General features: G+C 39.1%; 2 protein-coding genes across 4 annotated transcripts; one reads left to right on the plus strand and one right to left on the minus strand.

Moving 5' to 3' along the window:
- Positions 1 to 1,490: 1,490 nt before the first annotated feature.
- On the minus strand, positions 1,491 to 6,970 carry rmdn1 (regulator of microtubule dynamics 1). The gene is made up of 10 exons (XM_046370823.1): positions 6,781 to 6,970; positions 6,201 to 6,303; positions 6,008 to 6,092; positions 5,545 to 5,704; positions 5,212 to 5,301; positions 5,072 to 5,127; positions 3,857 to 3,944; positions 3,737 to 3,767; positions 3,485 to 3,618; positions 1,491 to 3,369 (listed from the first exon to the last, which is right to left on the minus strand). Exons 1-10 carry the CDS (start codon positions 6,910 to 6,912, stop codon positions 3,322 to 3,324), a joined length of 927 nt encoding a protein of 308 aa, XP_046226779.1. The 5' UTR covers positions 6,913 to 6,970; the 3' UTR covers positions 1,491 to 3,321.
- A 641-nt stretch (positions 6,971 to 7,611) lies between these two features.
- On the plus strand, positions 7,612 to 16,032 carry LOC124049321 (copine-3-like). Of its 3 annotated transcripts, none has more exons than XM_046370820.1 (16): positions 7,612 to 7,733; positions 8,377 to 8,549; positions 8,789 to 8,968; positions 9,063 to 9,137; positions 9,676 to 9,747; positions 9,874 to 9,951; positions 10,030 to 10,119; positions 10,862 to 10,960; positions 11,063 to 11,146; positions 11,256 to 11,315; positions 12,683 to 12,816; positions 13,082 to 13,136; positions 13,687 to 13,738; positions 13,871 to 14,004; positions 14,316 to 14,549; positions 14,824 to 16,032. In XM_046370820.1, the coding sequence occupies exons 2-16, from the start codon at positions 8,391 to 8,393 to the stop codon at positions 14,941 to 14,943; spliced, it is 1,626 nt and encodes a 541-aa protein (XP_046226776.1). In that variant the 5' UTR covers positions 7,612 to 7,733; positions 8,377 to 8,390; the 3' UTR covers positions 14,944 to 16,032. The 3 variants fall into 3 exon arrangements, with proteins under 3 accessions (XP_046226776.1, XP_046226777.1, XP_046226778.1); XM_046370821.1 differs by lacking the exon at positions 7,612 to 7,733 and adding an exon at positions 7,897 to 7,955; XM_046370822.1 differs by lacking the exon at positions 7,612 to 7,733 and adding an exon at positions 7,986 to 8,205.
- Positions 16,033 to 16,124: the final 92 nt, after the last annotated feature.

Consider the following 16,124-nt stretch of genomic DNA (forward strand, 5'->3'; position numbering starts at 1 on the left):
AAGCCAGAATAAAAATCCCAGTATCACTGCAAAACTGTCTTTTTCGTAACAGTAAATGTCCTGTGACACTGGACTAAAAACTATCAAATGTCTCATGTCTTGGATAACTTGAGAGCAACACATAAGCACGCTGGCAGCACAACTGGTGAAGTAAAAGAAAATGGAAAATTTCTGAGGGGCTGATAGGACCATTACAAATTTTGGGCTTCTGAATGCATTACGTGGTTCATAAGCTTACTTATTAGTATTGTTAGAAATAACATTTCTGTCCCATACAGGGTGTATCTGCTTTATTTGGCTGTACGGTTAACAGTGTGACTACAGTTAAGCTACACTAAATTCAAGCCATCGGGCTGAGTTCACTTTCCTGAGATAAAAGAGTTTAATTTACTCAGACCAGCTTCATTCTCAGGTTTTGTGCTGAAATGAGATAGTCTTAGTTTAATGGATACATGAATCAATAAAGTTTAGGCTGTTTGAAGAAAACTAGCGTAATTCACACAGAAATAAAGATTGTAAGACTCCATTAATGAGACACTAATGTGTCACAGACCAAATAATGTGTGGAAAACCTACAGTGCAACTCACAGCAGCGAGCCTGATATTGCATCACATTCGTATATGTTATGAATTTTTTTTAAATTTAATTTAATTTTTAAGGTTTTGCACCCTTACTTTCCCCTTATCCTTTTATCCTTTTCTTTCCTCAAATGCTTCAGAGGACAAGCGCTTTGTCTTTCAAAATGTCATGTCTAACGCTCTGGTGCTTATTTTTTGAGTCAGTGATCTAAATGCAGGATTAAAAAGCTGGCAGTGGCAGGCCGTTATTTTTTTTTCTAGCATTGTGTTTTCTCAGACCACTGCAGACAGTGCCGGGCTGTTCCCTGGGGGGAGCTTGGAATTGCTCAAGTTATCGGTCATGTATATAACACGTTTTCAGCTGCTGTCCCCGTGGAGGAGCTGGACGGAAGGACGACAGCATGAAGAAAAAGGAGCATGATGTACTCCTTTAGCTGTAGCAAAGGGAGCTGACTTTTAAGAGAAGTCAAAACTGCATAACTTTGTGCTTCCTTTCGAACAGAAATCTGTAATCAAAGAAAATCAACTGTGTATGTGAATATTCATTGTATAAAGATAATGAAAGTAAATAAAGTACTTAAATATTATAATTAATTACACAGGGCCGCCCGCTCCTTTGATGGAAATCTGTGATGCCTTTGTTCTTATCAGAAATAGATGGGATGTTCAGGTCGCCTTCATCGTAGTGAGCACCAGTATCACCTGGACAGGTAAACTCCCAAGTGATTCGTGGTACTGTATATCATTTCAGTACGTGATAATGCAGCAGGGAATGACTTACTGTGCTGACTGCGCTTTAGGCCACCTGAAATGCACCCAAACTGTAACATATCGCATGTAGATACACTGTAAACACCAACTACACTGTACAGAATGCCCCTTTACTGGAGACGATGTGTATAGAAGATTCATTTTTAATCTTTCACCCATTTTAATGAAGAGAGATGGATTTATGAGATACAAATAAATAAGTAAATAAACCCCCTCTGTGACCATGCTTTGTTTTTTTTGGTTTTGTTTTTCTTTTTTGCTGTGTGATTATTGGGGGATGAGAGGCCTTCTGCTCAGGATTCACAATAAGACTGCTGGCAAATTCTGTTCTGATCTGAAAGAAAAATCATGTGCTCTTGGTTTATCCTTTGTTTCGACTGGATCTTGCCTGTGGAAAGAACAGTATGTAATAAATGTGTCTGACCACTTAGTTGAATTAAGTGTGTGTGTGTGTGGCTGTAATAAGAGGTGTCACGTCTGACAGATGCTGTTGTACAATATTTTTCACTCCTGTATACTTTCAGCTACAGAAACTATTCAGATATCAAAATGATAATCTCTTTGAAAGTGTACAGAGCACAAACTCTACATATTCACACAGGTTGTGCGAACTTCAGCGTCAGCAGCTCGACTCCTAGCTGGACTGAGAAAAACACAAAAAGGTTTCAAGTCTGGGACATTAACACACATGTTGATCATGCTTACAGCAGTTTCTGCCTCTGTTTCTGGCCTTTTTAAGTTATTAATGTTATCTCTCCAAGCAGTTGTGTCCACTTAACATCAGTGTGGTTGGAGCTCATCCCACATCTCATCTAACCTTGTGGGAACCAATAGAGCCAATGGTTTGGCTCCTGATTGGTCAAGGGAAGAGGACTAAAATAGATACAGGTTTCGATATCTGTGTATTCAGAAGGGCTTTGCAATTTTTCGATTTCAGCTGTAGCATTCACATGCAGTTACTACCGGTAATTCATTTTCTGATAGCAGTGCTTGTGCTACTCTACCACTGAAGTCTTGTTGGGTTTTATTTTGTTACGCATGATGTAGTATAAGAATGTAGTCTAAAAATGGCCTACACAAACATAAAATCAATCCCCACCAGAACCCTAACAATACAACACACTCATATAAAAGGTCAGTAAACATTCATTTGGCGATTTGGAGGTAAAATGACATCACAACCCAGCTACATCTGCCTTTAAAGTGAAACTTTGTTAGATGTCTATATTGCATGAAACCACTGTTTTTCACACAGGACATTTCACTCTTGAAAAGTACTCACTCATTAACACTAACTCTGGGTCAAAGCTGTTAAATTAAACATATGCCAACTCTGCCATCTAATCACTTCTATAGTATCAGTATCTATAGTAATAGGTTTCTAAGTGGTGTATTACTGCTCTTTCAAACTGTTAATGTATATAAATATTATACAGGTTGATGTCACATTCCACTTTAACACAAAGTATCTCTTCAGTGTTCACAGGCAGACTCACTGAATGTCAAAAGACAAACGAGTTTGACATTGCTTTGAAGACAAACTGCCCTCCAGTTAAAACACAGTCAATGCGAATCCAGCTACTGGTGGCTGATTGTCAGTATTCAGGTAGAGTTTGGTAATGAAACTGGTTCCATTTCTTGATCTGAATGTAAAAAGTGACACATGTTCACACATTTTCAAATATTTAACTCAGCAAATGCCATGTGCTTGCCTCACATCTCACCCCCCCAGATGTGAGAGGAACACGAGTATGAGAGGAATTCAGGCAATAGCAGACACAAAGAGACCATGTAGATTGTTTACTAACGCAACATCAACTGCTGCATGTTATAGTTTTGCATGATGGGTAATTTCTGTGTGCAAGGCCACTCACAGTTCTAGTATATTAACTGTTACAAAACTAGAAATACAATAAAGATATGTCAGAAATGATCAGTACTCCAAAAGTCCTAAAAGGCATCGTATTCTGCTCAGCTTGATCCCAGCTTCTTCAAGAGGTCAACAGCTTCTTTGTGGACCTGGAAAGGAACAAACACAGTGTAAACACGCTTCCTCACAGTTAAACTATGTTACACCTGGGTCAAGTGGTTATAAAAATACAGTAAATCAAACACTAGTAGTGTGTGTGTATACCTCTTTGTCTTCCAGCGTGTGAGCAGGGTACTCTTTTGCTCGGGTTAGCCACAGCAGCGCTTTCTGTTTGTCTTTCATGGCCATGTAGGTCTTCCCGAGCATGAGCATGTTTTTACTGTAAAAGTTTGGATCAACTGAGGAAAATAAAAAAAAGTGGACATTTTGTCAGCTGAATGCATTTTGTCAAGAACCTGAGCTCAGCAGCTTTTTGGTAGTTTCCTCAGTGACATTATTAGTATGCTGTGTTTTTACCTTCTTCAGCTTTCAGGAAGAATTCCAAAGCCTGAAAGAGGCAGAAAATCATGACTTCATCCAAATGCTCAATTAGTGACAAAACAAAGGAAGAGCTGCATAGACGGAGGAGGTCCTCACCTCCTCGTATGTGGACGTAGGTGGCGATGAAAAAATTACAGCTGCCACTTTGCGTTGGTACCATGGCAACTCAGCAAAAGCAAAGCACCTGCAAGAGACATGCATCCTTTAAAAAAACCAAAACATAAAATGGCTCTAACAATATATAATATAATTATGTTGCATGTTTTTTAGCCATGTTACCTGCACGGCAACGACACCAACCAGTGGTGGAATGTCACAAAGTACCTTTAATCATGTACTCTACGTAAGTGCAATTTTGGGGTACTTGTACATTACTTAAGTATTCCCAAGTTATGCTTTAATATACTTGTATTTCCTTTCAGAGGCAAATACTGGACTTCTAAATCTGCTACATTTGTCAGACAGCTTGAGTTACTCTGCAGATTGTAATTATTAATGGAAAGTAGAAATCAGATAACAAATCAGCAATTACACACTGTGGTATTACCACTTTTACTGAAGTAAAAAATAAAAATCGGAGTACCTGTTCTGCGACTGTCAGTAACTGTGGACATTTTGATGTGCTAAACATTATACCTGCTAAATATCTGCATGTTAGCTCAGTGAAGTTAGCATCTTTGCATGAGCACGGCCTCACAGAGCTGCTAACACGGCTGCAGTCTCATTATTACTACTGGCTTCTATGAGGTATTGCTGATAGCATTTTTGCTGTTATTAAGACATGCAACTAAGGTCCCCAGCCAGCCTTGGACTGGGGACATCCAGTTACATGGTTATCATATTAAAACCCCTGTGCCACTAGGACAGCAAATGAGCATGTAATTCCTGGTGCTCTCAGAGGCAGCAGAGTGGTATTATTTCTCCTCACAGAGTACTTTACTTCAGCCCCTGTCAACATCTAGTGGCAACGAGGAGAAATGCAACAACACTGACAATGAGATTTTTCTTCAAACTGTCGTACTTCTCCTTAAAGTTAAAGATCTGAATCTTTGAGTTACATGAAGTCGCATAACTTCATTGTTTTGTAAACACTCACGAGAAGAGTCTTCACCCTCACCGCTGCCACCATTCCTACACCGACACACTTATTCCTCTTCCAGTTTCACCTCCTCAGCCTTGAGAGACACCCTGAGTTATCAAGTATACAACAGACCTGGCTTGTCTATGTTTGATTTGGTGTGTAGTGAACTTTCAGAGGCTCCTAAAGCAACTGAACTGGAAAAAATGGTTGTTAAAGTAAAAAAGACTTACCAGTAGCCCAAAATATGTAAGGAAGTGGCATCACTTGGATTGAGCTCAATGGCTCTCTGGGAAAAAAAGCATGTTTCACTTCAGTGTACAGACAAATGATATTTGATGGCAATATGACATTGATTCAAATGTCTACTCACCTCGAGATGGTCCCTGATAATGTATGAATTTCCAATTTTCACCTTGACTCCCTCGTAATCCCCAACATCACTGAGACATACAGCATACCACTGGGTTAAGAGAGAAACAGTGTTTAGAGTTTGGTCAAACAGGACCTTCAGGTCTGTTTAAGGTCTTTTAAAAGCACTTTTTAAAGAAACAGCACTGTGTCACAATGCTTAGATGAAGTTGGCAACATCTGGGAAGTACCAATGCATGCAAATAAGTGTCATGACCACAGATGTGTCTTTGTGACAAGACAGACATGATGGAGGTCAATCAGTTCTGTGCTCTCAGTGAAACCACCATCTTACTTTGTGTGCTGCAAAACACTTCTCATTTTTCTCCAGTGCATTCTTTGCATATTCGAAGGCCTCAAATATCAGCTGCTTCTTCCGTGCGGCCTCCATGTTGGGCAGGAGGGACAGGTCGCGAGATGCACGGGCCAACCTCCACAGAAACTCTGCATCATCACTGGATGGACACACGCCGCTTGCATGAGCTCATAATGATACATGCGACAAATCATTGATTGCACAGAGAGATGCAGTGTGCTTGAAAACAATGTCTCAATTTCAACTGATGATGTGAAGAAAATATAACTCTGGTACCTTGCGGTGGCAGATGGCAGTGCACTCAACTTTAAGAATGAAAACAATAAGTAATAGTAAAAATATCAAATAAATAATATACTGCATCCAAACCACTAACTTCTAGTGAGGAAAAAATAAAAAACAAAGAAAATATAAAAGGTGAGAGCAGGGTAAAGTTGGTTACCTGTCCTTGTACTGCAGCAGCAGCTGGTACAGCTTCTCTGTCTCTGCACAGCTGTACAGGTAGTCAGCCTGCTCCAGAACCTCCCCTGCACAGACACAAAACACAACAGATTATTAGAATGTATTGGTATTCTTCGTGTGTGTCAAAGTGTGCATTTGGACGGTATGTGACATTTAGCACAGTTTGTCATTACTCTTTTCTAAAGCGAGAACCACAGCTGGACTCCGCACTCTGTGATAAGCTTCATAACCCAGACAGCACAGTGGGAGCCCCAGGAGGAATGCAGTCCTGCCACTCTGTAAACAACAACAAAAAAGGAAGTGACATCGACAAACATTTATCAACTTATGCAAGTTTAAAAGAGAGCGTTTAAACAAGAGTTGGAAGTCATGTCCGGTTGTCATCAATCACAATGATCAGTCTACCCATTGGCACCTGACACTACCAGAGAAACACCTTGAAAACACCAGGTCTGCACTCAGGCAGGATTTTTATCACTTTAAATAAAATTAAGCACTGTTTTACTCAATGTCACACTTAACCGGCTATGATGACAGACCTGTTACCACATCCTATCCAGCACTAAACTTCTGGTGACCTTTTACCTTCATAACGCATATAAGCAATCGCTTTTACAATGGTACCCCTGTCCTTCCAAAGCGTGCATTCACGAACTGAAGCGTCTGTGAGCAGGTTAAAGTGAATAATTATAACAGTCTAATGCTGCTAACGACTCTATCCGATGAGTATGAATAGAAGACATTGTTATTTACAGTCAGAGCAGTGGTGGTCCTTCTCAAAGTTGCAGTATAATAGCACTTGGTCCCTCTGATTCTGACGGCTTTTGCACCAGATGCTGACAGCACAGCTCTGCTCACGCTGCGCACTAACGCTATCCCAGCCATTGTGTCAAAGTCCGAAGGCTACGTGAGGAATTTAGGTACAACGATAACTCAAACCGCAAATCCAAACGAGGAACATTCAAAAACACAAACAAAAACTGTTGATGAAAAATGATTAGACTTTAGTCTTTTGATTAACGCACATATATTTTTTCTGTTTTGTATTTCTATTTTTCAGACAACACAACCATACCGCATTTTTACGGCACATATTGTTTATGTCTGTGACAAATAAACCCAGATTTTGAAATTTTTATGTATATTAACAGAACAAATAGGACAGTTAAAACTAACATCAGAAGTTTTCCATCCATTAAAATTAAGCTGGAAGGCAAAACAGAAGCAATAAATGCTCTATTGGCAACATTAATACACACAAGATAGTAGCTATATTACAGTAGCATCCTAAGTTACTTAGCTACCACAACATCTTATTTTGAATTTAAATGGTTGCAACATTTTTTTTCTTGAATGCACCCCGGAAAATCACGTTCCCTACATATGTGGTCGACTGGAAACAATCAAATCCCGGTTGCGTTCCGTAGTAATTTTTCTCTAATTAGTGTACTGTACAGTATATCCACAGAGTGTTATTTTTAGTACGAATGTACAAGGAACATATAAACGGGACATCTAATATTTTCATTAAGTAGAGAAATTTAGTAAGCGAGTTGAACGACTATAGCGAAAAGAAGGAGCAAGCAGAGTACTACAGCATATAAGCTCCGCCCCCTGGTTGTTCAGCTGTTCTTGTCAGATTAACGTTACGCATACATGTAAGACCAAGGGTACGCAAAATTGTGTATTTTTCAACAAGTAAACAGGTAAATAACCCCGAGTAAGCTTTCAACTGACACGAAGAAATATTATCTTTAAAATTAGACCGTATCGGTTGTCATTAGTTTGGGTGCTCCAGGAATCGCCACACCCACTTTACTGGCTCTGCTTGCATGCCTGAACCTAATTAACGATAAGCTAAAGCCGTCGTTAAGCCTGTGTAACGGTATGCATTCTATAGTACCAAAGTCTAAATTAAAGCTGTGCGGGTGTGTGTCATTACATTATTATCGTTATTTGATTTTTAATTGTTGCCTGTACTTTACTTTCAATACAGGGTCTTCGTGGTTGAGGTAGAAGTACATTTAGTTGTAATCTTGTTTAAGAACACAAACGTTAGCAACCTGCTAGCGCTTAAAAATTGGCATTTGGCAAGTTATTACTAACAGCAAACAGGAACTGCCAGTACAACATCCAGGGGTGGAAGATGTATTCAGAATACTTAAATCTAAAATAAAAGTAGGTTTTATGGTGACTTCGTACAAAAACCAGACAAATATATCAGTATGAAATATACTGGTAGTATAAGGTAGCCTAGCAAGACATGGAAATGTACTTTAGTATTAGTAAACGTACTACGTCACTCTCATCTCTGACAATATCTGTGGTACATCTGTTTGGTCACCTTAGTTCAACAAGCTACCATGGCCTCAGGTGGGCCCCCGGTGGTAGGGGCCACCCATTTGGCCTCCAAGGTGGAGCTGACCATCTCCTGTGAGAACCTCATGGACATGGACGTCTTCTCTAAGTCTGACCCTCTGTGTGCTTTGTACATCAACACTTCAGGCTCCCACTGGTATGAGGTCTGTATTAGGTCACGGAAAGAGAAGAGATAACAACATGAAGTATACTGATTTAAGGCCTAATTTTGAATAAGTAATTTCTCTGGATCTTTACGTCTAACACAGATTTACCTGCATGTATTGCTTGCACAGTAAATGATGTTTCCTGTTATATTTTTCCACACTTGGCTTCTGGTCTAACCAAAATCACCTACATTATCTAAGGTTATATGTATGTTGTTATTTTTTTTGTGAATCAGTTCGACCGCACAGAGATGATCCTGAACTGTCTGAATCCAAAGTTTGCCAAGAAGTTTGTTATTGACTACTATTTTGAGATGGTGCAGCGGCTAAAGTTTTGTGTGTATGATATCGACAATGACACCTATGACCTGGGTGATGATGATTTCCTGGGGGAGTTTGAATGTACGCTGGGACAGGTGAGCTTACTTTTGTATGGTTTTGAAAGAAAACCTTGGATGTTCCTGCAGATTTTCATTGTTCCTTGATTTTGTACCTCATGGTTGTTTCCAGATTGTTTCTAGCAGGCAGATTACTCAGCCTTTGTTGCTGAAGGATAAGAGACCCGCAGGTCGTGGGACCATCACAGTGAGTGGACTATTTTCTAATTTTAAAAAGGTTTTTAGAAGTGATAGGTTATGCTTTAACTGCAGCTGAGGTTTGATAAGTATATATAATCATATTGTAGTATGAAGCCTCCTCGTTTCCTAGTCAGGTCCTGTTGTCACCGTTAAACTTTTGTTACTGCATGCTGTACTACACTACACTACTACCAATACTACACAATATAGTCTGACTGGGAAATTAACACACATACACCAGTGGTGATTGAAATACAGCATTACCACTTGAGATGAGTAATCTAGAGGTGTTGAAAATGGCATGTTTAGCCCTGTGTTTAATTGACTGCTGGCTTTTATTTGGGGAAATACTGTAATATTAGCTTGGTTAGAAAACATGAACATACTTTGTACTGTTTACTGATATGAATTTTCACATATCTTGTGTTTGAAAAGAAAAAAATAAATAAAAATCAAGGAGCTATCTTTGCTATATGGTCCAAAGTACAAAACTCAGTTAAGAGTTCAGATTTTGTTTTTTGTTTGTTTGTTGTTTTTTTAAATAGATCTTCGCTGAAGAAATAACAGACACCAGAGTGGCAAACTTTGAGGTGTCAGGCCGCAGACTGGATAAAAAGGTACCGATGATGGTCACTTTAAATAGTAAGGTCTGACGTTTGGGTTCTTTGTGATTTCAGCTGCCTTTTAATTCACTTTGAATACCATCAAGAAGTATAAATTATCATTCATATGTGGTTGTTCAGTATCTATGGTGGTCCGACCCTTTCCTGGAGTTCTTCAAGCAGACAGAAACTGGATGGCAGCTGGCTCATAGGACAGAGGTACACATTAACCAACAACTTATTCTTTTGCCTGGATGGAATTACAGGTTTATGGCTGATCATAACTCATTTATATAGGTGGTAAACAACAACCTCAATCCAATATGGAGACCCTTCCGCATCTCGTTGCGATCTCTGTGTGGAGGGGATGTGGAGAAACCTATAAAGGTATTTTTTGAGTTATTTCTTTCAATATTCCGTGTAAAATGCAGCCTATTAACACAGCCTGTTCATTGCCTCCCCCTGAAGAATGCTCTGAGGTGTGAGAATTCGTAGATGGTTTGCTCCTTTTAATTTTTTTAGATCTGCTTGGTTGACCATACTACTCTAACATACTAATGATTCATCTTGTAATTGCATTTTCTTTTCATCTTACAATGCTCCCACACTTAAAGCAAGCAGGTGCTTGCGACCCAACTGGATAAGCGGTGTGTGTATGTAAGCACGTCACCACATGAAGGTGTGCATTTTTGCTATGTTCTTTTTACTTGAGTTACTCTCATTGCATTTACAGCATTTACATTGATAACCGAAAGTGAAATGTGACTAACTATTTGTGCACGTGAGTTGAGACCTGTGATTTATTGTTAGTTTAGACTGGTATTGGCCCATTGAGGTGAAGATCCTTGCTGACCACAAATCATGAATACTGTCTTTTAATTATTTTTATACACATCCGTGACCAGAGAACCAGAGATATTTTTTACCCACAGAAAACATAGCACTTTGTTATACCTATTCTGCTTTTTTTATACTTAAAATAGAAATATATTTTAAGTTACTGCTAGTAATGCTAGTAATAGCTTTAGAAAAACCGATTCACATCAATACTTAGTTGACTGTTTCTGAACTTATGAGTTGACTTTTATTCTGTCGGGCACTACTGGAAATCTCTTGTGTCTGCCTTTAGGTTGACTGTTATGACCATCGGGTCAATGGCTCCCATGATCTTATTGGGAGCTTTAAAGCCACACTCGTGGAGATGCAAACGGGAACGCACGTTTCTCCGGTGAGACTTTTGTGTGTGCGTGTTTGATCCCATCTCTACTGATAAAAGGCCAGTTGTTTTTATTTTGACAGGCATAAATATGACTCATCTTTTCACTTGTAGGCTGAATTTGAGTGCATTAGCCCAAAAAAGTTAAAGAGGAAAAACTATAAAAACTCTGGGGTCATCTGCTTCAAGCACTGCCAGGTAATGATTTCAAAATGAAGAAATTCTCTCCCTTGATTAAAGTGTGTTTTCACTAACTGCTTATTGCGTTACAGTACAATGTTAACCTAATTAATGTTTACACTTTCAGGTGCTGAGGGAGTTTACCTTTCTGGATTATATCTTGGGGGGTTGTCAGCTCAACTTCACTGTGAGTTTTTAAAAACTGAATATTATTAAAATACTTTTATATATGTTCACATTGTTTTTACAACAACGATTCTAAAAAAGTTGCAGTTCTGTGTAAAACAGAATGTGATCACTTGATAATCCTTTTGACACACACTCTGGTGAAAACAGTACAAGGGTACATGTGTAATGTTTTACCTCTTCAGGTTTATTGTTTCTTGTAAATATCTGCTTATTCTGAATTTGATACCAGTAACACAAGTTCAGACAGGAACAGCAAAAAACAAACAAACAAATAATTCCTTTTAATTATCACTTATGACTCAGTAGAAGTGTGCGGAGGGTTGGTGGTGATTCGATGACCTGGGAATGAGACTCAGCAATCAACTGTCTTTCTTCAGAATTGCTTAATGGCGTGTTTAAGAACACGGTCTCTTAACACACAGTTGCAAAGGGATTTAGGGATTTAATCAATTAACATCCATATCATCAAATGATTCATAGGATCCTGAGAAATGTCTGTACATAAGGAACAAGGCCAAAAAGCAACACTGAATGTCTGTCAGGCAGTGCTACATTAAAAACCAACATGGCTGTATAAAAGGTATTACTACATGGGCTCAAGAACAATTCAGAAAGCCATCGTCTGGAAACACAGTTTGTTTCTGAATCTACAAATGCAAGTTAAGACTCTAGCATGCAAAATAGAAGCCATATATCAACAACATCCAGAAATACCGCCTTCTTCTCTAGGCCCAAGCTCAGCTGAGATGGAGTGACACAAAGTGGAAAAGAGTGTTGTGGTGTGATGAGTCCACATTTCAAATTGATCATCCAGACCTGGTAGCAGCACAAAGTTGAAAAGCCAGCATCTGTGATATATGTGTGGTATGTGGGTGTGTACCGTGCATCTGTGAAGGCACCTTTAATGTTGGTACATACAGGTTTTGTAACATATGCTGTTACAAAAGTATATCCACAGATGATGAGGGACAATCTCAGTTTATACCCGCAAGACGATGTCAAGGCACATTCTGCATGTGTTAGAACAGTGTGGCTTCATAGTAAGAAAATGCAGGTACTAGACTGACTGCTGCATTGAAAATATGTGGCAAAAATATGTGTGCAAAATAGGAGAATGGAGTCTCTGAAATGTTAAGCAGCTGAAGTCAAGAATGGGAAGAATTTCTCTTCCAAAACACAATTAGTGTCCTCAGTTCTTCAGCGCAAAGTAAACTGTGTTTCATTTAATATTTTTAATTGTCACCAATTTACCAAATGAACTTGTTGGTAGAATGCCTCTCTGAAACTTGCAGGTGCTCGGTACATACTGTTCTGCATTTGGTCTCTTATCAGCTCCCGGTATCTTGATCCTTATCTTTGTGCCAGATTGCCATTGACTTCACAGGCTCTAACGGGGATCCCAGCTCTCCCCAGTCCCTGCACTATATCAACCCTGAAGGCTATAATGAGTACCTGACAGCCATCTGGGCAGTGGGTAATGTCATCCAGGACTATGACAGGTAACCTCAAAGTCATATGAACAGAGATGAGATTTTGTAAAAAAAAATACCTGCTGAAAATATACTATAACTTTGGCCAAATTAAAAAAAAAAATCTAGAGTTTTCGCCAATCAGATGTGATGTAACTTGTGATTTTCTAGTTTATGATCTGAAAATGACTATGTGATAAAGTGTGCCTGCTTGTAAAGACTCCACTGTACAGGACTTTATTTTACAGCTTTAAGATACTGACTACTGTGCCTTAACTTCATTCTTTCTGTGTAGTAACAAGATGTTTCCTGTATTTGGTTTTGGAGCCCAGATCCCTCCTTCCTGGCAGGTAGGAAAAACAAAAGAAAACTGTAAAAATCCTAACTGTTGTAAGACAGTTTGACATTTCATCAGGTCACACTCATGTTAGCACATCCTGTATTTTCACATGTGGCATTAACCTTCTAGAATTGTTCAAATTTCTGTTCCCAAGCTGCAACCTCCAGGACTGAACGATGAAGCTAGCGTGAAAGTGCAACTGCAATTCCTCAAATGGCCACTCAAGGTTGGCTCCAAAAGCGAGTCAATCCCCATAGATCCCTATGTTAAAATACCCAAATTTACAGCAAAAATAAACATGATTACAGCCTGGTCCAAAAAGGTGTTTGTCTGTGCTCCACTTCTCTGTCCTTTTTATTTTAAATAGCCAGGAGCTACGTGGAGTCAGGCACTTTCAGAATGGCTTTCAAGAAACCTATGGGAACACAAGAATACTGAGACAAAGTTGACAGTGTTTTTCAGACTCTTTCCATTTTAAAATTCTGAATGTGATGTAGAATTGTCATTAACTACATTCTAGAGTTTTTATATATTTATCTGTCTATGAATCATATTTAAAGGTTTCCCATGAGTTTCCTGTCAATTTCAACCCAGCAAATCCATTCTGCGTGGGTAAGTCAAACCTTGTCTGTTCAACTGTTTAACCTTAGGCTAGGAAATGTTGTTTAGTAGTGATTCTTTTTGTGCTGCCTTATGCCTGTGTGTGTGTGTGTGTGTATGTGTATGTGTATGTGTGTTCTGCAGGCATAGAGGGTGTGGTGCAGGCCTACCAGCAGTGTCTGCCTAAGCTGAAACTCTGGGGTCCCACCAACTTCTCTCCGGTTATCAACCATGTAGCCTGCTTCGCTAGACAGGCTCTCCGTCAGAATATGGCCTCGGTGAGAAGCCACATTCCTTTCCTATAAGGAAAATTGTGTCAAAGATCCAGTGCATAGGATTTAGAAGCATCTAGCTGTGTGGTTGCAACCAGTTGAACACCACTTGTCTCACCATCTGCTACAGTGGCTGCTAAAATGGCGAAAAAAGTGAAAGGCCCTATCTAGAGCCAGTATCTGGATTGTTTGTAAAATAAAAATAAGATATTAACCAAACATGTAGGAATAAAATTATATTTTAGGATCATATTGCAACAAACTTTGAATACTTTATGTCTGACACTGTCCAACTTGTTTTCTCTCTCTGTCTGCAGCAATACTTTGTGCTGCTCATCATCACAGATGGAGTGATCACGGACATGGATCAGACACGCACTGCTATTGTCGAGGCCTCTTATCTACCCATGTCGATCATCATAGTTGGTGTGGGTGGGGCAGACTTCAGCGCAATGGAGTTCCTTGACAGTGATGACAAATTGCTGCGTTCGCCCAGAGGTGATGTCGCCTCAAGAGACATCGTCCAATTTGTGCCCTTTAGAGATTTCCAAGTAAGGAGCAGCCCACATCCCACATAAGGGTTTTTTTTCTTGAAGCAAAAGAGAATTATTCATTCATAATCCAATATCACTTTGTATGTATGTAAGTGTTTACTGATTTGGATGTAATTATGTGTAGGATACCCCATTGTTGCACATCATCACCTGTCCTTTCTCTAGCCTTCCTTTGATTTCATTGATCAGATGCAGCATGAGCTGAGCACAGACACACTAATGTTAGAAGTAATGATCAAAGCATGCCTAAGTCCATCTCTCATTATTACAGGGAAACAGCGTGGCCCTTGCCCAGAGTGTCCTGGCAGAGCTGCCTGATCAAGTGACTACCTTCTTCAATGCTTACAAGCTGAGGCCTCCTAACGCATCCATGGTGTCTGATCCATCCTAGAAAGGTGGATTAAAGGAACCCAAATACCTCATAACTGCTGCTTACCTGCCTCTTATTGTGTTTACTGTATGGAATGGCATGAATCAGTGCTAAGAAATTAGTGTCCATAAAAATAATAATAAAAAAAAACAAACAATCCCTGAAACCTCAAATCTGTGATTGGATTTTCACTAATGTTTTAATGTTGATTCGATCATGATTTAAATTTTATAAACAAAGAGTTGCCATGACCAAAGAGACATAATAGCTTGTAAAATGCATGATAACACCAAGTAATCACAACAAAAGTAATCAGAATATATGCTCTCCACTATAAATATAGCATGTGACATGTTGGTGTGGTTTTGTTGATTAAATGTCATTATTTCTGGTCTATTTCTGCGCTATATTAATGTTTTTTTTTGTCTTTGTCTTTGTCTTTTCCCTTTATTATCATTTCTCTGCTGTTACTTGTGCTAGTGCTATAACCCATAATTTTCAGAGATGTGTTTCATGTCTTAATGTTCTAACATGTGAAAGCTGTGACCTTATATAGTGTGTGTTTTCAGTGTACGGGCAGCGATCAGGTAGAGGCATGGGACAGGTTGTGTCAGCAGCATCACCATCGCACTGTTGTGACTCTTGACATTGTAGACACAAGTCCTGGTTGCCTGTACATGAGAGCAAGGTTGAATTTGTGTATAAGATGATATGATTTTTAAGCATGATGTTTAATATAGATTTAAGTTTAAGATTTGCTCAGTTACTGTGGATTTTTGGAGCATGGTGACTGAATTTGAAGTACTGTGTGTGCATTTATAAAAACTGCTGTCAGTAACAGCTTTTTTATTATGCAAGATCAATGAGATACACATCTGCTCCCTCCCACTATTGTGAGTCAAATCTCTGTTGCACCAGTACAGTCTGAACAGTAACCACATATATATTGCTTCTTTTGTGACTGTGGTCTTACTCTGATGAAGGGAAACACTGTCTCATCTGGTAGATGCAAGTCACTTCGAAGTCCAATAAGATGTATTTAGCTTTTTGACAAAATATATTCCACATTGTATGGAACTGCCAATAAAAGTAACACTTTGTACTACCATTGATTGAAAGTGTATCAGTAGTCTTTGGGTGTTTTTCCAAGCCTGTTTAACTTCTTGTTTGTCAGCTCATTACAGCCGTAGTAAGTACCGGTG

This window comes from Scatophagus argus, chromosome 18 (genome assembly GCF_020382885.2).
Source record: "Scatophagus argus isolate fScaArg1 chromosome 18, fScaArg1.pri, whole genome shotgun sequence".
Taxonomy (NCBI): Eukaryota; Metazoa; Chordata; class Actinopteri; family Scatophagidae; genus Scatophagus; species Scatophagus argus.